This window comes from Garra rufa, chromosome 1 (assembly GCF_049309525.1).
Source record: "Garra rufa chromosome 1, GarRuf1.0, whole genome shotgun sequence".
NCBI classification, from domain to species: Eukaryota; Metazoa; Chordata; class Actinopteri; order Cypriniformes; family Cyprinidae; genus Garra; species Garra rufa.
This window is the reverse complement of record NC_133361.1, coordinates 51,641,091-51,667,675: the sequence shown is the minus strand read 5'-3', so window position 1 is coordinate 51,667,675 and position 26,585 is coordinate 51,641,091. Positions and strand designations below refer to the sequence as shown.

Below are 26,585 nucleotides of genomic sequence, written 5' to 3'. Positions count from 1 at the left end.
TCAAATTCATATTCATGTCCAGTTTTCTTCCTTACGTGGCAAGTAGCCGTGTAATAAGCGGGATAATGTACAGGCAGCCTGTAGTTATCGCGAAATAAGCCCCTTCAGTGTGATACAAGACCCTCGATCCGCTTCGCGTAGGGTCCTGATCACACCGTCGGGGCTTATTTCTGCGATAACTACCGGCTGCCTGTACATTATCCCTTACATAACCCTGAAGTAGTGTTAATTTCGTCACCTATTTTTAATTTAGTCTTAGTCTTAGTCTTGTGCCAAATGTCCTTGTTAGTTTTAGTCATATTTAGTCATTCACATATCTTTTTTTGTTAGTCAAGTTTTAGTCGACTAAAAGTCTCGTCATTTTAGTCTAGTTTTAGTCAAAAGAAAACTCAAGGTATCTTAGTCAAGTTTTAGTCGACTAAAAGTCTTTTAATTTTAGTCTAGTTTTAGTCAAAAAAGAACTCAATATATTTTAGTCTAGGTTTAGTCAAAAAATTATAGTCTTTTTTAAAAATAACACATTATTACTGAGATTATTACTGATACACATTTCAGTAAAAAAAGTGTTTCACATATCTCAAACATTGGTTAAATGTCATAATTACCTGACAAAATACACTTGTTGAATGATTTTTGTTGAATGCAAATGTTAAACGTGTCTGGTTTTCAATTTCTGATTTAGGAGACACATTCACAAATGATTAACCCTTTCAGTGGTGAGTTTAAAATATTCTAGCGGACCTAGGGCTGTTCGATTCCGAAAATTTTGGAATCGATTCCGATTCCGATTCCTGGTTCTGGAATCGATTGGATTCGATTCCAGAATCGATTCCTCACTGTTGTTTCGATTCTTTTTCGATTCTTGTTTTTTAGATTGGAGGAAGCTAATTTCGCAATGTATGCAGGATGTAAAGGTTGTATAAAGTTACCTTCTCATAATATTAAGCTTCATTTGTAAAAAAAAAAAAAAAAAAAAAAAAAAAAAAGAAGATATATATATACTATTTTTCTGTAGCTCTGACTGATTTCAAATTGTAATTCGTTGCCCAGGAAATTAGTCATAACCCACAGCTCAGCGGTGGACATGCATTTATTGCATGAATAAAACAAGATGTGACGTGTATAAAATGACAAAACTATACACTGAAACAAAATAAACAGAACTTTAACAACAACACTGATATGAGAGCTCGTGGCGAGAACTGTCAATCAGATGCGCTCTTGGCCACTGATACGTGCTCTCTGCGTTTTCTTTCAGAGTTATCATTTGGCTGATAGATTAAAAATAGCATTTATTTAAGATGTAAATAAGATCAAGACACGTCATGATCTATTCTGTCGTCTAAATTGTGGACATCATGAGCCAGTTTTCCCGTAAAATAACATCTGAATCGTTTTTTGAACTGGTTCATTTAAATAATCTATCCGAACGAATCTTTTTGTGGAAATGTATCAGACTATAATAACTATTAGTGAGCAAGAGGCAAATTAATGGGTGCTTCTCAAACTGAAGGCTGCGTCCTTAAACTCATTTTTATTACGTTTATTTTCGTCAATCGACGTTTGATGACTTGCAGCCGAAATATGCAGCCTTCATGGAATGCAGCCTTCCGTTTAAGAGGTAAGTTTTGTTGAACTGAAAACGGCTCTGAATGAGGAGTCGATTCCCCTTGAGAGGATCGATTCCAAACGTTGGAATCGACTCTCGATTCCCAATGCCTCGGAATCGAGGAATCGATTCTTTTTGGAATCGATTCCCAGCCCTAAGCGGACCCCTGAGAGTGATTTTTTTTTAAGCGACCGTTATTTTAGAACGTTCGTCCTTACTGTTTCCATGGCGACGCATCAAGCTTGTCACGTGACACAACACAGACACAATAACAATGTATGACAGATAGATCGCTTTTATTTCGTTTTTCCTTTTTTATCCAGAATACTCACACACTTGCTTACCATGCCATGAACTATCTAATATTCCGATTCACAAATATGTGTGAATTAGTATGTTTCGTCGTTTAAAACCCTATATAAATGATCTAGATCGTAATCTGTAACGTGAGATGGGCGCGGCCATGTTTGTTCGCGCTGCTGTTCAGAGAGTCCTGTCAGCCGTATTTACAGCACATATACATTCATCCGTTTCTCCCGAAATACATGCAAGTACGTTGCTGGTGAACTAGAAGAGGAATAGAGTGAACTTTTTAGTTACTAAGCCTATGTGTATGTGACATGAATAAAACACATCGGCAAATTATATTTGAATAGATTGTTATTTGCTGCTTCCATAGACCTATGTGTGTATTTTACAAACTCTAAATGTCTCCTTTTACTAGTACTTATGTGTATTTAAATGTCTGAAACCTAAAATAAGCGTTATGTGGTTAAAAACACTGCATAGTTGTGATTAAATGACAAGTGCAGAGCTCGTCCGTCTCTGGCTCAGCGCCAGCCAGCGCGCCAAAGCGCAGTTTGAATATTTTAAAGCCGTAACAGCTGATGAAAAAGCAGAGACGATTGTAGACGAAAATGAAGAGCGATTTTATCTTAGTTTTTATTTTATGCAAAACATTTTCGTCTCGTCTTTTTTCGTCAACAATAATGCATGTTAATTTAGTCTTAGTCAGCGTTTTTGGACAGTGGTGCAGTCTTGTCATCGTCTCGTCTTAGTCATGAAAAAAAAGGTCGTTGACGAACATATTTCGTCTCGTCTCGTCTGACGAAATTAAACTGTTGCAGTTCAGGCACTCACATCTGGGTTTTTTAGCTGGTTTCTCCGGACTGGGTGATGAAGCATTATCCTCACTTCTATCATTTTGACTTCTTTTTCTTTTGTAGCTCCTCCCCTTCCCTTTCTCTGTCTTTCCTTCACTTTCCTCCTCTGTTGCTGTCTCAATATCCAGAGGTTTCTCATTGAGTTTGATAGGGCCTGGGTCAAAGAAAATAATAAAAATATACTGTATACAGTATATCAATGAACCCATTCTTGCTCAATCACAGCATAGTAACACATTGTGGGACTCTAGATAACAAAACATAAAGCTGATAATAATCAAAACTACTGACTGTCCAGTAGACTGTTTTTGAGCATGCGTAGTGTCGGATACAGCTGCAGTAGATGATCTTCAAACACACAGCACCAGAACTGTCGTATTTCCTGAGGTCTATCTTTCTCCAGCCAGTCCAGAACCTCATAGACGCCCTTCTCCTTCTGCTTACGAGTATGTATGTTTTTCACATTCTACAGACAAAAACAGAGAGGAAGACAAAGTAAGATGGAAGTTTCTATGGTACAATGACGAACAATATGTTATCGCCATACATGCCCCAAAACATGGGATTAATATAGTTAAATGCAAAAACAGTCATGATACCACCATACCACACCAAAAATATCAGGGTATTATCATACTATATGCTCCATAACATTGTTACTATGGTTGAATGTTCAAAAATAGTATTATGTTACCCTGTTCCAAAAAAAATATATATATATGAAATTGCCATAGTACATGCCCCCGAAGATTGTATTCCTATGGTTGAATGCCCTAAATAGTATTATTATCAGTGTTGCTACTTTAACACTGTTGCCGCAGGTGGCTTGTCATGTCCGCGGGTTGAAACGACCCCAATTATGTTATCTTTATCCCCTGGAATGCAAACTGTACCCCTCCAAAAAACATGTATTTTACTTCCTCAATGTCATAGGTTGACGTGCAGGATGAGACGAGACGATATACACAATAAACACTATTTAATATAATTCTCAAAGATGAACAAGGCAGGAACACAGATGATAGTCCTCACACGAGTTACATATAACAATAACAAAGACCGACAGTGAACTCAAGAAACAGACAGACTTTTAAAGACAAACTAATCATTAGACACAGGTGTCGGGGATCAGGGTAAACGAGGGCAAAACCAAGTCACACAGAATCAACAGGGGGAGACAACGGGCGAAACCAAAGACATAAACAGACAGAACTGTGACATTACGCCCCCCTCCGAATAGGCGCGTCCTCGCTCCATAGAAAAAGAAAAAGAAAACAGAAAAGAGGGGCGAAAAAACAGAAAACTAGAGTCCATGGAGGAGGCTTAGGTGGAGGACGCAACCCCGGGAGGGGGACCAAGACAAGAGTCCAAGGGTTAGACAAGACAGTCCAGGGGGGTGACGACGGAGGGAGGAGCCAGGGAGGAAACAGGAGGAATCCGGGGCAGGAGGAACCGACCCAGACCGCAGCCATGATGACGGCCCACTGTGGAGCCGACGGAGGGAGGAACCATGGTGGACGAAGGCGTGCCGACTCCATGGGGCCGACCGACAGAGGCGGAGCAGATGGAGAAGGAGCCCGAGGCCGAGACAGAGAGCCGATGATCCGGGGTGACGCCGAGGATCCGGAGGGCCAAGGTGGAACAGGCTCTGGCGCCCGAGGCGGAGGCGGAGTCCCGGAGATCCGTGGCGGAGCCGGAGCGACAGAGGATGGAGGCTGTGCCCGCAGGAAGGAGGAGTCCCAAGGAGCCGGTGGGACGGAGGAGCAGAGTCCTGAGGTGACGATGGGGTGACGACTGACCAGGGCTAAGCCGAAAAGACGGAGCCCGGTGGAGCTGGTGGATTGATGGGCGACGGTGGAGAGGAGGGCGTCGAGAGCCGTGGTGGAACCGCAGGGTCGGAGGGCCGAGGCGGAGTCCTGGACTCGGAGGCTGGAGGCGGAGCTGAGGGATCCTCCAGCCAAGACGCCGATGGAAGCTGGCAGCCCCGAGGCGAGCCCACTGCACAGGTGTTGGGCTGAGGGTGAGCTGAGGGGCTGTCAGGGGACAGCGGCGGCCAGACAAACATGGCATCGGATGACAGAGGGTGAGTGGGTGGGAATTCCGGGCAGACAGGACAGACGGATATTTCTGTATTGAAGTCTATTAAATCACAAGAGTTATCTTCGGCGAGATCCGAGTAAAAGTCTATCAAATCCCCAGAATGATGTCCAAGCTCACCCTCAGTGGTGGTGCAGTGGGCAGGGCTCTCTATCGCCCTCTCTCGCTCCACGTAGCAATCCACCGTCGCAGATGTTGCAGTTGGCTCTCGCACCTGGTCAGATGGCTCAGGCTCTGTCGCTCTCGGCTCTGGCTCTCCATCTGCGGTGGGCTCGGGCTGCAACTCCGCATGTCGGGGTGATGTTTGGCTGGGTTCTAGGTCTGGAGTGGGGCTGACGTCCTCCTTGACGATGTCGACAGTCCAGGATGATTGGCAGGACGCCAGCACCCACTCGATGAAATCCGGCAGGCTCTCTAGAGGACCCTCGCCGGATAGCAGCGCCTTGGTGGTGGAATTCAGTCCTATCTTGTAGTGGACGCATAGGCTGCTATCTGGGAAGTGTGACTGGACTGGTTTGCCAGGAAGAGAAACTCACGTGTGTGGTCCTCAAGAGAGCGTCCCCCCTGCCTCAGGTGGATCAGGAGAACAGTAGGATCCATGACTAAACTGAAAAAACAAACACTGAGAAAAAACTGAAAAAATAAACGCAGGGAAAAAGTGCCGGGTAAACTGTATTGGTCGGTCTTTCTGTCATAGGTTGACGTGCAGGATGAGACGAGACGAGACGATATACACAATAAACACTATTTAATATAATTCTCAAAGATGAACAAGGCAGGAACAGGCAGGAACACAGATGATAGTCCTCACACGAGTTACATATAACAATAACAAAGACCGACAGTGAACTCAAGAAACAGACAGACTTTTAAAGACAAACTAATCATTAGACACAGATGACGGGGATCAGGGTAAACGAGGGCAAAACCAAATCACACAGAATCAACGGGGGGAGACAACGGGCGAAACCAAAGACATAAACAGACAGAACTGTGACACTCAATTGAGTATAAATTGGGTGGGATTTGTTGTAAAAACCTGGCAACCCTGATTTTTATAGTACAATGACCAAAAAAACACAGCAACAACATTGTATTGCCATGCTGGAACATGCAAGTTACTTAAACCAGGGTAGTGCAACCTTTTGTTTAGTGTGAGTTACTATACAAGGCTATAAGGCTTACTGCAGTAAAGTGGATGAGAGAGAGGATGTGTAAAGGTGGGTGTTCTTGTACCTCAAAAAGTTTCTCCGGAACTAGGTTATGGTCGCGCAGCTGAGTGAGGAGTCTGTGCGGTTGTTCTATGCAGGAAATCTCTGTCTTTTTCCGGTTGAAGAAAAACAGCAACTCTTCATTCGTTTTCAAATCTAACGGGTCCATTTTGCCACTGACTCTATAGTGTGATCTACACTGTGACATGTAATCATTTTAGCTATTGTACAGCATGTACAGTCGTGGCCAAAAGTTTTGAGAATGACACAAATATTAGTTTTTACAAAGTTTGCTGCTAAACTGCTTTTAGATCTTTGTTTCAGTTGTTTCTGTGACCCAAAATTTCAACGTTTTGGTCCCCGAGCCACTTAGTTATCACTTTTGCCTTATGGCACGGTGCTGCATCGTGCTGGAAAATGCATAGTTCTTCACCAAACTGTTGTTGGATTGTTGGAAGAAGTTGCTGTTGGAGGGTGTTTTGGTACCATTCTTTATTCATGGCTGTGTTTTTGGGCAAAATTGTGAGTGAGCCCACTCCCTTGGATGAGAAGCAACCCCACACATGAATGGTCTCAGGATGCTTTCCTGTTGGCATGACACAGGACTGATGGTAGCGCTCACCTTTTCTTCTCCGGACAAGCCTTTTTCCAGATGCCTCAAACAATCGGAAAGAGGCTTCATCTGAGAATATGACTTTGCCCCAGTCCTCAGCAGTCCATTCGCCATACTTTTTGCAGAAGATCAATCTGTCCCTGATGTTTTTTTTTTTTTTTTGGAGAGAAGTGGCTTCTTTGCTGCCCTTCTTGACACCAGGCCATCTTCCAAAAGTCTTGGCCTCACTGTGCGTGCAGATGCGCTCACACCTGCCTGCTGCCATTCCTGAGCAAGCTCTGCACTGGTGGCACTCCGATCCCGCAGCTGAATCCTCTTTAGGAGACCATCCTGGCGCTTGCTGGACTTTCTTGGACGCCCAGAAGCCTTCTTAACAAGAATTGAACCTCTTTCCTTGAAGTTCTTGATGATCCTATAAATTGTTGATTTAGGTGCAATCTTAGTAGCCACAATATCCTTGCCTGTGAAGCCATTTTTATGCAACGCAATGATGGCTGCAGGCGTTTCTTTGCAGGTCACCATGGTTAACACTGGAAGAACAATGATTTCAAGCATCACCCTCCTTTTAACATGTCAAGTCTGCCATTCTAACCCAATCAGCCTGACATAATGATCTCCAGCCTTGTGCTCGTCAACATTCTCACCTGAGTTAACAAGAAGATTACTGAAATGATCTCAGCAGGTCCTTTAATTACAGCAATGAAGTGCAGTGGAAAGTTCGGGATTAAGTTAATTTTCATGGCAAAGAAGGACTATGCAATTTATCTGATTACTCTTCATAACATTCTGGAGTATATTCAAATTGCTATTATAAAAACTTGAGCAGCAACTTTTCCAATTTCCAATATTTATGTATTTCTCAAAACTTTTGGCCACGACTGTAGATTAATACAATGCAACAGATGCAGTTCTGTTTCAAATACATTGTTAAATCAATGTTATGTGGGACATCTCTGCTATCCAGTGAGTTTCTGTCTTTATGATATGCTTACCCATGTTTTCTCTAAAATGATTCAATAATGATGATAATATAAGAAATGGCTATATATTTTAGATATTTAGGTATTCTTCATCACTTAAACTGAGACAATGAACATTAAAAATACTGCTTTGTATTTTACACACCTTTTCATTGATATATGCAATCAATTTGACCATGTCCACAGTGCAAAGTAATCAACTTCCACAAGAAATATAAACCATGCAATTATAAAAAACCTCAAAATGTTTTTTAATTATGTTGTGTTATAAATATAGTCCCCAAGTCATCTTCCACACTGTTAGTATGTACTTTCTGGCTTTCCAAAATAGATAACAATTCCATTGTTTATTTTTCCAGCTGTAATTCAGCATCCCTCACTCCTACCTTTTTTAGTTTTTGAAATTTTATCCTACTTGTCACATCCAGGTTAAGACTCTGTGACAGATCCACACACCGGTATACTGCACGCAAAGGAGGAAGACAGACGTAACATTGACATATAAAACCCGACAAACACAAACACAAACTAAATTGGTTATATGAGCTGCTCTCTTTGCTGCCACACATTTACAAAATGTATTTTCATTAACATAAATGTCACATGATTTAATGACTGAGACTTATTTGACATAGCCTACTTTATGTACTACAAGAGAACAATGAATGACGAATCAATTTGACATACGTATCAGAGAACATGCAATGTGTGTTTTAAGTGCGTCAATGTACATGTGATTAGATCCATTTCCTCATGCTCCCATTAAAAAAACCTGCACTTCATTTTATGATGAACTATGTTTATTCATCTGATAAAATTTTAAAAGAAAAATATTAAAAATATTTTTTCACAGTATTATAAATTGAAAACATCTTACATAATGAAAACATAATGACTCATATTGCCATACAGTAACAGCATCACACATACCTCATATTAAACTAATCCATAAGCATATAGTTAATTCAACATACGACGAGCACCAAATATAAGGATTCAAATTGAAACTAAAATGTAAATCTGCATATATAGTTTGAGAATTTTGTAAACAAACATTAAAGCATGACATAAATGAAGAAATATTTTAGATTCTGCATTTCACAGGTACATTAGATAAGCAAAATCAGCAGACAAACACATGTTGACATTGTTCAGATGGTCACAAGATGTTATTTGGTTATTTCTCAGAACATGATCTTAAGGTTTGACACAAACTTGTGGTGTATGTTCATGCCAGAAATATCATTTGTAAATCTTGTACTGAATTTATTAAAAAAGCACCTGGATCTCTCTTATATACATATTAAGAAGCTGTAGCTGCATGTCTCAAACTGACTGAATGTCCTCTCTAATGTTTAGTCAGCATTACTGTGGTCTATTGGCTTCTGGGTCCAGATCATCTACTAGACGAGGTTCATTCTCATTCAGCAATCTGTAGAATTCTGCTTTTACAATATCTCCTCCAGAGTCAAGAGCAACCAACAACAGTCTTGTTTTGTCTGGACATGACTCTCTAGCAAGAACTTCCCTGTACATTTCACCTGTAATCATGTTTTGGGCCATCAGACCATCAGCAATCGCCATCACTGATGAAACTCTCTGTTGTTGTCCACAAATTCAGCTTCTGATTAAAACAAACAAAAAAAAGATTCAACTTTTTTAGAAAGTTTTGTGTGGAACAGAAAAAATGATCAACTACTGCAACTGAGTTCGTACCCCTGAGCCGTCTGTGAGCTGGACGATCTACCTCTTGGCCTGATGTTAGTAACAAAATAGAAAAATCAGTCATGAAAACCTTATCCAATTAGGAACTGATCAACAGGACAATCCAGTCACTTTTTAATATATTTTAATTAAGAAACCATTAGAAACATGTCAACAGCACTAGTAATAATAAAGTACTTCACAGATCACAATATCCTAGTTTAGGTCAAAATCTAAAAATCATCTTGAAACTTTTTGGGGAAAACACTAATCAGCTTACTAAGTTCACAACTGTGGAAATAAATTATTACTTTACTTCTTATTAATATTACTGAATATGTGTTTCACCATTATGGCACTAATTCATTTAGCTGTAAGGAATAATGTGTCTGAATCAAAAGCTTACATATAATCATTTGATATGGGTTAAATCTGTTTTTGATCACATCTATTTTAAAGCTTCCATTATTTAAATGCGTTTTAACTGGTGTTATAATTACACCCAACTTCATATCCATGATAAATTCTAGCATTGCTAGCAACAATTAATTGTGTCGTTCATTACCTGCGAGACGGATTCGTCGGGGAGGCCACACTTCCCTTCCTTCATTGTTGTCCATAAGACTTAGCGTGACCTCCATATTTCTGACATTCACAAACACTTCAAATGTGGGATGATAGTTCGGAGAAAAATGAAACTCAAACACCTTAGTCTGAAAAAAGAACAAGACTATGAAAGCGGTTCTTGGGCAGAAAAAAATTAAAAGACCTGATAAACCAGTGCTAATCTTTGTGCTAAAATAACTAGAAATCAATCAGGACAGTTAAATGGAGAAAAAAATAAAATAAAATCTATACTTCAGTAACATTGTTAGTGACAATAAAGACTTTTTTTTTTTTTTTTTTTTTCTCGCCCTGATGTTGATTCAGTGCTGTATTACCTTTTTTTTTTTTTTTTTTTTTTTACTGAACCATGAAAGCAGAAATTCAATTTCTCTATTTTCATTTTTGGGTAAACTAACTCTTTAATTATAACAGAATATATTGTAGAGATTTTTGCAACTAAATATAATGAATAATGTTACCTCTGGCTGCACTCTAGCTCTCTCTGCTTGACAACACAGACGGTAATATGTTCCTGGAGTGAGCCTACACTGTGAACTGGTATTAATATGCATATTCTCCATGTGCTGGTTCTTGACCTTAAGAAAAAGTTGGGGTTAGGAAGAGGCTGTGAAGGCCGTAACAAAATGTAGGTGTAACAAAAATGGTCCCTTCCAACATAATGAGACGATGACACCCTAAATAATTACTAAACAGCTTTTTTTTTTAACACAATTAAAAATTTAACTTTTAGGCAGGGGCGTTTCCTCCAAGGAGTCAAGGGAGGCATGTGCTTCCTCAAAATATTGGATGGGGGAAAAAACAACACCAGTATTACAAAATATAATATTAGAAAGTGTACAAATCACTTGTTTTTGTCCAACATTAAACACCAGCAGGTAAAGTTACAGCAGAGGTCCACAGCTCTTGCCTCCCATGAGCCCATTGAGTTTCAACAGACCTCCTAAAGCATGCCGTGAGTTTGGTGGGGGGTGATTGAGAATTAATGAGGGAAAGTCATGTGAGAGGAGTCAATGCCTCCATCAATAGGATATGACTGGTTATCACACTGACACAAGAAATAAACAAATGAAATGCGAACCCAGGGGTTTGGGAATGTACAGTGTTAACCCAAGGTAATTTATGAGCATGAAATGATAAGCAAGATTTATTCCATATTTCCTTTTGATATGGATCAGAGTGTGTTTATACAAACCCACCCAAATGTCAGGACCAATTTTCAGTATTATCATTTAAACAAAAAATAATAATACCTCTGACAGTGGAACATTCGACGGGAGCAAATGGACATCCAGTACGTTTTCTCTCTGTCTCTCAGTTAGTGGTCGCTGAAAGACAAGTACTTGGGCAATGATAGGGGAAGGAGGAAAGAACATCCTTTTTATGAGCCCAAATAAGGAGAGATGTTTGATGTCAATCATCACATGAGCTTCAGTCACTTTAAGAGGATTCATTTTTTCTACGTTACCATCAGTGAAATGTGCAACAGCTAAACAATCCATGTCTCCCTCTGTCAAACATATAAAAATATATTTATTATTTAATACACAGAAGGTGTATTAATTTTACAATAAAGCTATTCATTTTAAACCAATTTAGCATGTAGAAATGACCATACCAGAGAATATTTCACAGTGTGGAAGGTGCAGTCCTGAGATTGACCCATCAAAACAGTCAATGTCATACAAGGGTCCTGCAGGACTCATCTCACCCAAACCATCTAACAGACGAGGATCCCATGAGACAGTTTTATAAGACACCTCTCCTTTACCCTTCATCACAAACACAAGGCTGGTCAAACTGCAACGAAACTGACCAGCATATGGACACTCAAACCTGGAGGACAGAGCATTTTCATATTAATAAATAATAATGGCTTCCATCTTTTATTATGTGACAATACAGGGTGTGGATCTGAGTTTTAGTAAAATAAACCCAAATAAATCTGCAACAGCAACTTCCCAGAAACAGGAAAGTAGATGACTGAGGTAAAAAAAAAGTTAAAAACAGTTTAATACCTGTATATATTTTTGTGTTTGTCCTTATCAATTCCCTTAAGTATTGTAGGTGTGAAAACTTCTGTATTTTCTGAGGGCTGAAGTAAAGAAAAACAAAACACTGACACCTAAAGTTTTCAAACTGGGTCCAAAATAATCACACACTAAAGCATAGATTAAGAGTAAAACTGGCTTTGGTAAATGCAATAAATAAATAAATAAACACAAAACAGCAGTTTAGCCTCTATGATCATCATGATTATGCTTTCAGCTTTCTAAGATCACATTAAAGAAAGGGCCATGCATGGTTGCTCAAAGCACACAAAGTACAGGCCCAGTTCCAGAAACAAATCACTGAGTGCGCTTCTGAAATTAGTATAATTGACCTATTTTGACATATTTTTTGCTATGTGCATTGTTAATGTTATCATTATCATTGCACATCCATATGCTGCATTCACACGTGGATGTCACTCACAACGAAACCACATTTTTTGTATTTAATTTCCGGGTTAAAAAATGAAAAATGGACGCAAAAGTACACAGACCCTTGCTGCATTGGAAAGATGGAAGTCGTAAAGGAAAGGATTGCATTCATTCATTTTTCAAACTGCTTGTCCTTTGCAGGACTGCAAAATTAAAATATTTATACATCTTATATACATTATAATAAAGCTACCCAAATCTCAACTGTATCTTTGAAAGTCTAGCAAAAGCTATTATTGCATAGCGGATACTGAAGATTTTCTGGAACTCTTCCTCAAACTTTTCTTTCAGCCTGTCACCCATTTGGTCGAACTCAACATTCTCCTTTAAAGAGCAAGAGAACAAAATACAAAAAACAATCTGTCAAAAATCAAATGTCCACTTGTAAAGTTAATCATCTCAACAACAATTATCAATAATGTCCAGGATACGTGTCCACGTATAACACATTGCAAAACAACTTCATTTTAACATGCTCTTGATTTGTTTTTGTTGGTGATTCATTTATTAAACACGTGTTTTAGTGAATCTTACCCTATTGAACCTGCTGCAGTTGTTGAAAATGAGCCGAAAGTCAGAGATGAACGCTCCTACCGTCCGATACACACCACTTTCCAACTTCTGCTTTATTTTGTCCAGCCACATCGGCTGAGTTATGAACTCAGAGTATCTGGGCTCCTGGAAGTCATTTTATTTCTGGCTTTTAATGCATTATAAATTTCAAGTCATGTTTTTCATCACTTTTATTCTATGGGTGACATGTAAAAGACAGCAAGAAGAAAAAATGAAAAAATGAGATAATCTCACCTTTTTGCATGGATCCTCAACAAACACCTTCTGAATGTCCTTTCTGCACACACACAACAGGAGGCAGCGGCAGTGCTAAAGATGACAAACAACACACATATCCACAGTTAGGCCCATAAATAATTATTCTGTTTCTAAACCTGCTGAGCAGCCTATGTAGGCAGCACATTAAGGCACTGAACTCTGTTACAGAATGTGAGCACCTTAAATCTTTGTGTTAATCTTCTATATTAATATGCTGAATTTATGTTTGTGTGTGTGTGTGTGTGTGTGTGTGTGTACCTGGTATTCATCACGTTGTGGGGACCAAATGTCCCCACAAGGATAGGAATACCAGTAAATTTTGACCTTGTGGGGACATTTCTCAGGTCCCCATGAGGAAACAGGCTTATAAATCATGCACAATGAGTTTTTTTGAGGAAGTAAAAGTGTGCACAATCTCCTGTGAGGGCTAGGTTTAGGTGTAGGGTAGGGTTAGGGCGATAGAAAATACGGTTTGTACAGTATAAAAACCATTACGCCTATGGAATGTCCCCATAAAACATGTAAACCAGTGTGTGTGTGTGTGTGTGTGTGTGTGTGTGTGTGTGTGTGTGTGTGTGTGTGTGTGTGTGTGTGTGTTTACCAATATGTATTGAGACACTGGGGCTTTGAAAGCTTCTTGTTCAGACATGTTAGTGGGGTCACTCCACTGTTTACTGTTTTTTAACATGCAAAAGGTACAAATCCATTCCCTACAAGCAAACACACACATATGCAAAATTAATGTATAGTTTACTTGCTGATTTTCTGATTTAATGATTTCTGTTCTGTTTGTCTCTCTCACCCAGGTGAGTCTTCATCTACAGCTGGTATGTGACAATCTGAATGAAAAGCTCGTGGACATTTGTCACAACACACAAGATCTTCCTCAGAGTCACACACAAAACACTCGTCATCATTGTTCTGGGCCATCTAGTCAGAGGACATGACACAACATAACAATCTTGTTTTGAGATATAGGAATCTAACCACAACAAGTTGTATTTCACTGCTAAAGTGAAATACATTATTCATAATAATACATAAATTCATAATTATAAAGGGAACAGAAGAAAGTGGACTGGGAGTAAATAATGACACAAATGACTATCTTGAACTACTCATTTAAAGCACATTTCTTCCTGAATTCTTAGTACTGTACTTCTTAATATTCTCAATAGGTTTTAGATTATTATCAATGAAATGTAGATTTTTTACTGCATTTTTTAAATCAAAATATGCTTGCACTATAATACTTACATGAAGACAAACTGATAATGAATGCTTACATGTATACCAACTGTCATAAAATTAATGCCACAATGCAAAAAATAATAACCATACTAAAATAGGATTAGCTTTCTTTAAGCAGAAAATGTAAAACGTAAAGACAATATAAAAAAAGTAAAAATAAAATATAATTATATAAATATAAAATGTTTAGCGATGTTCACAACTTTATTCTATGAAAATTATTTTAATGATCATACACACTTTAATGTACACATTTAAAAGACTGTTAAGAATTTAAGTTAATATCCTAAATCATTTTAATGATGACAGTTTATGATTAAATATGTCAGGTAGAGATGTTTCTCACCACATCTTCCTCTTGAGTACTGCATTTTCCACATTCACACAGAAGGGAATGGATGCGCAGGACCTTTTTCTAGAAATTACATACAAACAATAAATAAACAAACAAATAAAAAAATAAATACTCATGATGTTTGTATATATCTTTAATTTGTTACTTGGTGTAAAAAGTTGAGCGTCTTTCCATGGCACAGTATATCTTTCTTCCAGTGTCCACCAGTGAGAGTCTGTTCCTGCTTTACAAATTCCTCCGGAGTGAACCATCTTTCCTCAGTACGTATACACTTCCCACGACTCCCTGCAACACAACAGAAACACTTCTCACTCAATCCTTCGACACAGACAAAAGCAACCAAGTTCTACACAAAAATCAGTGCAATAACGTACCTGACGCAAACCTGTATTTGTACAGAGTCCCAGTAAGTGAAACACAGGTGACTGGTAAAGAGGGAGCCTCGAAAACAGACAGATCTGCCATGTCTTCTTCCTCCTCTTCCTCAACTCTCCCTCTAAACTCTGTTCCTCCTCTTTTCCCTCCCTGTTTCTGGAAATCTTCAGCATCACTTTCCTCCACCAAACCAAAGTTTGTTTTTGAGTCTTGAGAAATAAAACATATTATTGCAGTCAGACAGACAGCAGAGAGCATGTAAATGAGCAAGGATGATGGCTACTCACCTTTACTGGATCTCTTGTTTGTGCTGATAGAAAAATGCTCATTCATGTTCTGCAGGAAGGAACAATGTCACTTAATGAATGTCACATGATAAGCAGAAAAAAAGCAAAACCTGATATTGCACATGGAGAGACAAAGTACTTTTTGGACACAGGTTTTCTTTCTTCTCTTACTCTGTGGACACTGAAGATGCCCATCCTAAAAAAATGAGAAAGGAAATGATCACACATGTAAATGAGGGGTCTTCTGTAATTAATATAACTACATATTTACCTTATAAACTTAAAGGGTCAATCCTAGAAAAATCTCTCAACTAAATCTCCAAAATATACATGAGAGTCAGCTGGTACCACATTATAATATTATTTCAGTAAAATTAACTGAATTGTATACAAACTCAAATTACAATCAATTTTTTTTTATAATAATAAACATATAATACTAGCTTTACAATTACATAATTATATTTTCACCCTAATTCGTTTTTTGAAATATAAAATGTAAATGGTGGCTGTCATACAAACTTGATGGATTTATTCAAACAAAGTAGGCCCAAAATTCAAATCAAGAAACATATATTTTTACCCAGCCCAAGCAAATACAAAAACATGTGCTGTACATCTGTTGCGCTAGAGTTGTATAAAATATATATTTTTTTAAATTAGGAAAAGGTGCAGTTTTGTTTCAAAACAGTGATGGGTGTACAGATTAAGGAATAAAATAAAAATGTCTCAAAATAGTTAATTTGTGCATGCAAATGTTATGCATCAAGTTAACTTAAAAATATCTAAATAAAAAGTATTTTTGCAGTGTGTGACAAGTTTACAGCAAAACCCAGGACAATTTTTTAAATCCTTGTTTTTAACAAAGATCCCAAGAATCCCAACAATCTGTTGGTGCTTGCGTTATTTACTTGTATGAGTTTCTTAAGTGGTATGCTTTCGCAGAGGATGCTGAATTTCCAGTTTTTGCACTTTTCCTTCCCCCCAAACTTCTCAAACTCAGTGGGGGTGAACCAGCGTTCCTTGGAAAAAATACACTTCTCCCCTACAGGAGACAAGAATAAGATGCATTACCAAACAATCCACACATAAAAACATAATAAATACTGTAATAAAAGTAAGAGTAATTATAGCAAAATAATGGTGAACCTCTCAGCAGTTTATCCCGATAGAGAGTGCCTTCCTTATTCCCACAGGTTACAGTCAGCTCATCATCATTAATCCACGTCAAAATGCCCTGCTCGTCACCTTTCTTCGCAGGAGATGCTGAGAAAGAGAAAGAAGATCACACAGATCAGGAGAGAGTGATAATACAAAAATAGGACATCAGGCACCTAGAAACAGTGTTATTTTAGTATCCATTAGATCAGTGGTTCTCAACTTCAGTCCTCTGGGCCCACTGCTCTGCACATTTTGCATGTTTCCTTTATTTAACACACCTAATTCAGATAATCAGCTCATTAGGAGAGAGATCCATGAACTGCACTGAGTGTGTAAGATTCAGAAACATAAACAGTTTTTATTATTATTTTAAATTCATTTTAATTTCAGGTAAAATTTCAGTAATTTTGTGTTTTGTCAGTTTCATCTTGGACTCATCCTGAGGGTGAGTTCATTTTCAGAACATTTTCATTTCTGGGCAAACTTTCCTTTAAGGTGGTGATAAACTTCTATCTGGATACTGTACTTCAGATCAGTCGTGGGCCATGTGTCTCATCTAGTTGTCTGTTGACAGCAACATTGCTCAAAATGTTGCCCCTTGTATCATGGCCTTTAATAATTATTTCAGTTTTAGTTATTTTAACACAAGTAGAACTAAATAAAAATAAGAAAGGTTTCCTCTGCAACTATCTAAAAATAACATGTTTAGATCAGGATCATCACTATCCTCACTACTTCTATCATCTTTACTTCTCTTTCTTTTGTAGCTCTTCTCCTTACATTTCTCTGCTTCTCCTTTACTCTCTTCCTCTTCTGTCAGTGTCTCAACATCAACAACAGATTTTTTTTTTATTTCAATATTATTTTAGTTGAGGCTTGTTTTATTGCAAGTAACAAAAATGTTTTAAATGGCTTTAGTTTTAGTATTAAATTAACCATAACCCTAATGAAACTTCGAACTGTTGTAGTTCAGGGACTCACAGAATGAGGGTTTTTTGCCTGGTTTCTTCTGACTGCGTGTAGAAGCAGAGAAAAGATCAGGATCATCACTATCCTCACTACTTGTATCATCTTTACTCCTCTTTCTTTTGTAGCTCTTCTCCTTCCGTTTCTCTGCTTCTCCTTTACTCTCTTCCTCCTCTGTCAGTGTCTCAACATCCGAAGAGTTCTCGTAGAGATCTGGGACAAAGAAAATAATAAAAAGATACTGTACATATATATGAAAGCCCCCTTGCTCTATCATAGCATAGTAGAACAACGTGAGCCTGAGCCTCTAGATAAATATTGTCCAGCAGACTGCTTCTGAGATTTTTTTATTTTTATTTCAATATTATTTTAGTTGAGGTTTGTTTTATTGCAAGTAACAAAAATGTTTTAAATGGCTTTAGTTTTAGTATTAAATTAACCATAACCCTAATGAAACTTCGAACTGTTGTAGTTCAGGGACTCACAGAATGAGGGTTTTTTGCCTGGTTTCTTCTGACTGCATGTGGAACCAGAGAAAAGATCAGGATCATCACTATCCTCACTACTTCGATCAACTTTACTCATCTTTCTTTTGTAGCTCTTCTCCTTCCGTTTCTCTGCTTCTCCTTTACTCTCTTCCTCCTCTGTCAGTGTCTGAACATCCGGTGATTTATCATAGAGATTGGAAGTGCCTTTGACAAAGAAAAAATTTTAATAAAAAGATAATGTACATGTATATAGAAACCCATTCTTTCTCTATAGCTTTGTGAGCCTCTAGATAACAAAACATAAAGCTGATAACAATGAAAACCACTGATTGTCCAGTTTTTTTATTCTTTACATTATTTTTGTTAAGATTGCACAATCAGAAATTTTTTATTTATTTATTTTAGTTTTAGTGTTATTTAACTGTAACCCTGAAGAGAACTACTGTAGTTCATGGACTGAATGAGTTTTTTTTTTTTGCTTGGTTTCTCAGGGCTGGTTGTGAAAGCAGAGAAAACATCAAGAAGATCAGGATCATCATTATTCTCTCTACTTCCGTCCTCTTTACTTCTCTTTCTAGTGTAGTCCTTCCCTTTCTCTGTCAGTGTCTTAACATCCGAAGGTTTCTCATTGAGTTTGACAGGGCCTGGGACAAAAAAATAATAATAAAAAGATACTGCATATATATACATGAACGCAATCTTGCTTTATCATAGCTTAGTAACACAATGTGAGCCTCTAGATAACAAAACATAAAGCTGATAATAATCAAAACTACTGACCATCCATCAGACTGTTTCTGAGCATACATAGTGTCGGATACAGCTTCAGGATATGATCTTCAAACACACAGCGCCAGAACTGTTCTATGTCCTGAGGTCTATTTTTTTCTAGCCAGTCCAAAACCTCATAGAAGGCCTTCTCCTTCTGCTTACGAGTACGCATCTTTTTCACATTCTACCAGAGGAAGACATAAAGAAAGATAGAAGTACAGTATGATCAGACGTCTTATGCCTAAATATGCTAAACGATGAACTGACACACTTTGACACAAAACTTTTCTAAAAAGTATAATGGAGGTACCATGGTAAAGTGATGGTAGAACATGCCCCAAAACATGATATTACATGGTTAAATACCCAAAAACAATATTATAGTGATGAACAATATTATAATATTGATATTAAAAATATTAAGGTAAAATTCGGTGGCCGAGAGAGCTCAACGTGCTGCAACTTAAGAAAACACATGCAAACAGGAAAAAACGACAACAAATTAAGAAAACATCTTCATCAGTTTGAGAACACAGGCGCTGCAAATCCTCGCAACGCAAACACAAATACGGAAACGCAATGCAAACTCAGAAACGCGCCGCAAACACAGGAACGCGCTGCAAATAGCATATAAAGTATAAAGTATAAGAGACTTATGTAATCGGAAATAAAGACAAAACAAGACAATTTGGTCAAATGCATGCTAAAAAGTCAGCGTTGAATTACGATTGATAAATAATTTATGAAGCATCAGGTCCCAGATGGGTTTGTCACTTTTCGAGGTCCCCCTGAAACATTTCCGTTGTGGTCCGTGCTATTTGCAGTGCGTTCGTGTGTTAACAGCACGTTTCTGAGTTTGCAGCGTGTTTCTGTATTTGTGCTTGCGTTGCGAGGATTTGCAGCGCCTGTGTTGTCAAACTGATGAAGATGTTTTCTTAATTTGTTGTCGTTTTTATCTGTTTGCATGTGTTTTCTTAAGTTGCAGCACATTGAGCTCTCTCGTACGGAGCCCCTAAAAGGTCATGGTGGTGGAAAAAATGTAGGGGTGGGTGGAGAAAAAAAATCGAGGTGGTGGAAAAAATATATTTTACTTTTTTTTTGCGTTCCCTCGCAAAACCAGTTAAGTTCGGACAAATAATAAATTCATACAGCTCTAAATGTTCACAATGGAGCGGTTCATAGAGCTTTATTTTGAACTTGGACTCAAGCAGGGGTTTGGGATTTGGTTTTGGTTCATGTTTATGTTTGCATGTCTTTTATTTTGTATTTGTTTCATGCTGTTGAGTCTTACTTCCCTTTCCCTTGTGTATTCCTGCCATTGGTCCCTTAGTTCCATGGGTCATGTCCCCATTGGTTGCCATGTGCTGTTCCTTGTTTTTCATTGGTTGGTTTCTGTCATGTGCTCTCTTTTGTCTAGTATAAATAGCCCTTGAGTTTGAATGGTTCCCTGTTGCGTAATGAAGTTGTAAACCTGCTGTCCGGTGAGTGTTTGTTCAAGTCAAGTCTGTTTTAAGTCAAGTCAAGTCAAGTCAAATCACGTCAAGTCTGTTCATGCCAAGCCAAGTCTGTCAAGTCAAGTCTGTTTCATGTCAAGTCTTTGTCTGTTTCAGATTATGTCATTGTTTGGATTGCACACTTGGAAATAAAACTGCACTTGGGTTCACTTCACATCTCATCGTTCAGTGGACTACTTGTTACAGAATACGCGACCACCAAAATGAACCCAGCAGTTTCTCGCCTCCTCTGCCTTTTTCAAGGTGACAGGGCGATAGAGGAATTTTTTGTGAACTGTGCTCGCAGGTGGATTTTAATGACACTGCTCTAAAGGGTAGTTTCAGGAATGGACTTGTGGACTCTTTAAATTTTCTAATTCCCAACAGCAATGGCCCTGCTACCCTTGAGCAGTATATTGACTTTGCCTTATTGTTGAGTGGCTCTGCTTTCACTATTGGTGTCATGAAGGAGGAACATGTCACGTCTGCTGCATCAGGGCCTGCTCACGTCATGTCTGCTGCTCCAAAGCCTGCTCACGTCATATCTGCTGCAACAAAGCCTGCTCATGTCATGTCTGCTGCTCCAAGGCCCGCTCCAGGACCTGCTCACGCCATGCCTGTCACTCCAGGGCCTGCTTACAAGATGGCCACCATCCCAAAGCCTGTTCACAAGATGGCTGCCGCTCCAGAGTCTGCACCTATCATGGTCGTCGCTCCAGAGTCTGCTAACAAGATGGCCGCCACGCCAGAGTCCCCGGCCAAGATGGACGCCACGCCAGAATCAAGCCAATCCACGGTCCCTATGCCAGAGACACGCCATACCTCATCTTATCCTTCAGAGCCTTGTCATGTCATGATTGCCAGTGTGATGGACCCACCACTGCTATCAGTGAGAGCTGCTGGCATTCCAGTGGTCCCTACACCCACTAGCCCGGTGGGCCTCCCTCTATCCACTGCGCTGCATGTGATGGCCATCGCCATTTTGATTGTGTGGGCTGCACATTGTTCTCCAAAGGCCTCATCTGTCCACGAGTCTGCTCCAGAGGCCTCATCTGTCCATGAGTCTGCTGCGCCAGTGCCTACTGAGGTGGTAGCTCCAACTGCAGAACCTCTCAAGGAGGCGGCGTACACGGCATAACCTCCCAAGGGGGAGACACCCTTTCATGAACTCACTGCCTGTCCTATCACAGCCATGAAAGACATTTATAAACTCACAGCCTGCTCTGCCACGGTTAAGTGGTCTACCAATGTTCCTGCTCTGCCTGCACCAGCAAGGCTTCCTGCTCTGCCTGCACTGCCACGGTTAAGTGGTCTACCCATGTTCCTGCTCTGCCTGCACCAGCAAGGCTTCCTGCTCTGCCTGCTCTGCCACGGTTAAGTGGTCTACCCATGTTCCTGCTCTGCCTGCACCAGCAAGGCTTCCTGCTCTGCCACGGTTAAGTGGTCTACCCATGTTCCTGCTCTGCCTGCACCAGCAAGGCTTCCTGCTCTGCCTGCACTGCCACAGTTAAGTGATCTACCCATGTTCCTGCTCTGCCTGCACCAGCAAGGCTTCCTGCTCTGCCTGCTCTGCCACAGTTAAGTGGTCTACCCATGTTCCTGCTCTGCCTGCACCAGCAAGGCTTCCTGCTCTGCCTGCACTGCCACAGTTAAGTGATCTACCCATGTTCCTGCTCTGCCTGCACCAGCAAGGCTTCCTGCTCTGCCTGCTCTGCCACAGTTAAGTGGTCTACCCATGTTCCTGCTCTGCCTGCACCAGCAAGGCTTCCTGCACTGCCACAGTTAAGTGGTCTACCCATGTTCCTGCTCTGCCTGCACCAGCAAGGCTTCCTGCTCTGCCTGCACTTCCACAGTTAAGTGGTCTACCCATGTTCCTGCTCTGCCTGCACCAGCAAGGCTTCCTGCTCTGCCTGCACTTCCACAGTTAAGTGGTCTACCCATGTTCCTGCTCTGCCTGCACCAGCAAAGCTTCCTGCTCTGCCTGCACTTCCACAGTTAAGTGGTCTACCCATGTTCCTGCACCAGCAAGGCTTCCTGCTCTGCCTGCACTTCCACAGTTAAGTGGTCTACCCATGTTCCTGCTCTGCCTGCACCAGCAAGGCTTCCTGCTCTGCCTGCACTTCCACAGTTAAGTGGTCTACCCATGTTCCTGCTCTGCCTGCATCAGCAAGGCTTCCTGCTCTGCCACGGTTAAGTGGTCTACCCATGTTCCTGCTCTGCCTGCACCAGCAAGGCTTCCTGCTCTGCCTGCACCGCCATGGCTTCCTGCTCTACCGATTCCACCCTGGCTTCCACTGCTCCATAGCCCAGCTCCTCCAGTGCTTAACTGTCTGCCAGATGTTTTCACGGTCCAGGCCCACCTCTACTTCATGATCCAGGTCTGCCATTACTCCATGCACCAGGCCCTCAACTGTTTCACAGTCTGCCACTGTTTCATGGTCCTGGTCCTCCTCTGTTCCACAGTCTGCCACTGCTTCATGGCCCAGGACCTCCATTGAGCCACAGTCTGCCACTGCTCCATGGCTCAGGTCCTCCAGTGTTTCACCGTCTGCCACTGCTCCATGACCCAGGTCCTCCAGTTTCCCACTGTCTGCCACTGCACCACGGCCCAGGTCCCCCAGTGTTTCACGGTCTCTCAATGCTTCACGGCCTAGGCCCGCCAATGCTCCATGGTCCAGGCCCACCTGTGCTCCGTTGTTTAGACCTTCCCTTGCATCAGGGTCCAGGTCCACCACCTTCCCATGATTCATGCCATTGCCCTGTCTTCCATGATCCATGCCATGATCCCAGTCGTGTTCCCCTCCATGGATCTGGCCCTCCATCCCTCCCCCATAAACTGTCTCTGCTCCACAACCCTTCTGGACTTTTTGGGGTTTTGTTTTGTTTTGGGTGGTGTGTTTTGGGCGTCTGGAGCTGCCCTTAGAGGGGGGAATATGTAACGTGGGGTTTGGGATTTTGTTTTGGTTCATGTTCATGTTTGCATGTCTTTTATTTTGTATTTGTTTCATGCTGTTGAGTCTTACTTCCCTTGCCTTTGTGTATTCCTGCCATTGGTCCCTTAGTTCCATGTGTCATGTCCCCATTGGTTGCCATGTGCTGTTCCTTGTTTTTCATTGGTTGGTTTCTGTCATGTGATCTCTTTTGTCTAGTATAAATAGCCCTTGTGTTTGAATTGTTTCCTGTCACGTATTGAAGTTGTAAACCTGCTGTCCGGTGAGTGTTTGTTCAAGTCAAGTCTGTTTCAAGTCACGTCAAGTCTGTTCATGCCAAGCCAAGCTAAGTCTGTTTCATGTCAAGTCTTCGTCTGTTTTGGATTATGTCATTGTTTGGATTGAGCACTTGGAAATAAAACTGCACTTAGGTTCACTTCACATCTCATCATTCAGTGGACTACTTGTTACAGATGTATATTTGCAAGAAATATAGCCTATGCAACAGCTAAACAGTATAAAGGAACTTTATTGTGACTAATTTGACAGACTGGAGATTAATCCTAAACATGCCGCTACAATAAAAACCAAAAATACATTTAAAACAGTGTATTTATATTATCCCTCCTTCAAAATAGGATATGAAAAATCTGGCTTAATTTTAGGTTTTTTTTCCGTTTGTCAGACAAAATAAAATAATAATAAGCGTTTTAGAATGTCCCAGAGCTGTGCCTTGAACAAAAAATTGGCTGTATTTCTTTATACTTGAGTCCAAGTTCAAAATACAGCAAGCTGTAAAGTAAACAGGAAGTGTTTGTCCGAACTTAACTGCGAGAGAATACAAAACATCTTTGCCAGGGAACGCAAAAAAAAAAGTAAAATATATTTTTTCCACCACCCGATTTTTTTCTTTCCCCCCCCAAAAAACATTTCCACCATCCCAATTTTTTTTCTACCCACCCCAAAAAAATCTTCCACCACCCCGATTTTTTTCTACCCACCCTGATTTTTTTTCAGCACCCCAATTTTTTTTTTCTTCCCACCCTTAATTTTTTTTCACCAGCCCGATTTTTTTCCACCCACCCCTAAATTTTTTCCACCACCATGACCTTTTAGGGGCTCCATACACTCGGCCACCGTAGTATTACCATAGTATATGATCCAAAACATGGTATTAGTATGTAATTACTAAAACTGAGTAGTGGAACATTTAGTTTAGCGTCAGTTACTATATAAAACTTTCTGCTAGTCAGATAGTAAAATGCAGAGGCTGGGTAAGAGAGAGAGAGAGAGAGAGAGAGAGAGAGAGAGAGAGAGAGAGAGAGAGAGAGAGAGAGAGAGAGAGAGAGATTATAGTGGGTGTGCTTCTACCTCAAAAAGGTTTTCCGGAACCAGGTCGTGGTCGCGCAGTTGAGTGAGGAGTCTGTGTGGTTGTTCTATGCACGAAATTTCTGTCTTTTTCCGGTGGAAGAAAAACAGCAGCTCTTCATCTGTTTTCAAATCTAACGGGTCCATTTGGCCGCTGACTTTATAGTGCGATCTACAGTGCGACCTGTAATCATTTAGCCATTTTAAAACAGCACGTAGATTAGGTAATGCAACAGATGCAGTTCTGTTTCAAATACATAGTTATAAAGCAATGCCTAACACTTGTAGCAACTGAATAGACCAAATGTGATGTACAGATATTTTGCTTGCCTTAAACGCAACAGCCGCATATTGACTTTAACTTTTAAAACACTTTAATTAACATTTAAGACCTAAAAATGAAAAAAATAATACCAAAAACCACTATTACAAATCACCAAACCAATTCAATGATACCGTCCCCTCTTCACAAAGTATAAAAATAAAGCTTCATTTACGCAATATTCACATTCAAATTCAAGTAATTTGCCTGTGATTTGACATTTATATTCCATTCTAATTCTGGACTCAACCAAGGCAGTAAAAAAATATCAATAAATCTACGAGTTTTCTAAATGGCTAATTTAGCTTGACCAACTATAAAATAGCTGCATATTTGACTCTTGCGTAAAGTTACCTGTCACCGGCTGAGCTTGGAAGAATTTGTATCTGGTAGGCTACTTGACACGGGGACTACAGAAACAGAAATATGTTTTTCCAAGTTTCCCGCCTGTATTTGATAACCTAATAAAGTAAATGCAGAAGAATGCGGAAGTGGTGTACACAAAGCGAATGTTAACCTGTTACAGTGCTGGATTTCCGCCAACCGGATCTTTCGACCGGTTTCATTGTAAACAATTACAAACTGCAGGGCGCGTATCACCGTTTCGACGTTTTATTAGGATGTTAATCATAACACAGATGCGAACGGTGAAATTAAGTTTACCTTCCTGGCTGAAGAGATTTTATTGTACTACATTAAACGATGGTTTCATCAACCATGCGTGTTGATAAAACTGCCATACAAGTTTAAAATAATTTTTCAAGCATAACATTTTTGCTAAACGGTAAGGTTTTTTCTCAAGTTTGTTAATTAAATGTTTCCCCGTCAGTCAAATTTTCACATTTGTGTTCAACCAGTTTCATATCCTATTAAAAAAAACGAATACGACATCACCACAGTTGAACCGAAACCAGACATAAATTCATGCAGAGCTCACACCTAAACGTGAGTTTTCAGTAAATATTAGGCTAATTGTTAATCCCCAAACTGATCTACTTCTTAACATATTTTGTTGTGGGATTTGTATTATGTCATAGTTATTTTGTCCACCAGAGGGCGCAAACTATCCAGAATAAAACATTTTGAAAATAAAATCCTGAATCGACTGGCCAGACAGCAGTACACAAGAGCTTGTTCTTTTGCAGCGTAAAAATATTCAAGGAAAAATAATATATGAATAGAAAAGTTACGTTTTTAAAACATAACTTTTTAAAGACACACATTGTTAAAAGGAAGGCACACATTGTTAAAGGCACATATTGTTAAAAGGAAGCTTTGGGAAATAAGTAGTAAGAAACCTCATAGTTAGATTCCTTTTTTTGTTATCAGTTATATCTATTGGTTTAGTGTCTCTTTTATTGATGTTTCCTATATTAATAGTGTTAAACAAGGTACCATTCAATCAATAATGTGTTATTATCAGTGCATTTTATAATAACAGGTTATATGATTTATTACATGAAATCATTGGATATTATAATCATAAAATATATTAACAATATA

General features: G+C 39.7%; 2 protein-coding genes across 2 annotated transcripts; both read right to left on the bottom strand.

The window, feature by feature from the left end:
* Window positions 1-9,256: 9,256 nt before the first annotated feature.
* On the bottom strand, window positions 9,257-12,600 carry LOC141316946 (NACHT, LRR and PYD domains-containing protein 1-like). The gene is made up of 6 exons (XM_073832861.1): window positions 12,547-12,600; window positions 12,020-12,096; window positions 11,620-11,837; window positions 11,255-11,511; window positions 9,943-10,090; window positions 9,257-9,297 (listed from the first exon to the last, which is right to left on the bottom strand). Exons 1-6 carry the CDS (start codon window positions 12,598-12,600, stop codon window positions 9,257-9,259), a joined length of 795 nt encoding a protein of 264 aa, XP_073688962.1.
* A 73-nt stretch (window positions 12,601-12,673) lies between these two features.
* On the bottom strand, window positions 12,674-24,907 carry LOC141316785 (uncharacterized). Its single transcript, XM_073832843.1, has 17 exons — window positions 24,764-24,907; window positions 18,979-19,153; window positions 18,678-18,842; window positions 18,196-18,402; window positions 17,726-17,923; window positions 16,733-16,849; window positions 16,495-16,628; window positions 15,723-15,779; window positions 15,584-15,632; window positions 15,296-15,505; window positions 15,067-15,206; window positions 14,913-14,981; window positions 14,118-14,245; window positions 13,917-14,025; window positions 13,292-13,366; window positions 13,019-13,162; window positions 12,674-12,805 (listed from the first exon to the last, which is right to left on the bottom strand). Exons 1-17 carry the CDS (start codon window positions 24,905-24,907, stop codon window positions 12,674-12,676), a joined length of 2,253 nt encoding a protein of 750 aa, XP_073688944.1.
* Window positions 24,908-26,585: the final 1,678 nt, after the last annotated feature.

Excerpts from the sequence above, each read along its gene's own strand:
- LOC141316946 (XM_073832861.1), bottom strand. The coding sequence starts at position 12,600 with ATGAATGAATGCAATCCTTTCCTTTACGACTTCCATCTTTCCAATGCA. Across the intron at positions 11,838-12,019 it reads AAACACAAAAATATATACAG|GTTTGAGTGTCCATATGCTG; the intron begins GTATTAAACTGT and ends TCTGTCCTCCAG. Across the intron at positions 11,512-11,619 it reads ACACTGTGAAATATTCTCTG|AGGGAGACATGGATTGTTTA; the intron begins GTATGGTCATTT and ends TATGTTTGACAG.
- LOC141316785 (XM_073832843.1), bottom strand. The coding sequence starts at position 24,907 with ATGGACCCGTTAGATTTGAAAACAGATGAAGAGCTGCTGTTTTTCTTC. Across the intron at positions 15,633-15,722 it reads AGAAAACCTGTGTCCAAAAA|AACATGAATGAGCATTTTTC; the intron begins GTACTTTGTCTC and ends TCCTTCCTGCAG. Across the intron at positions 14,982-15,066 it reads CGCTCAACTTTTTACACCAA|AAAAAGGTCCTGCGCATCCA; the intron begins GTAACAAATTAA and ends TGTAATTTCTAG.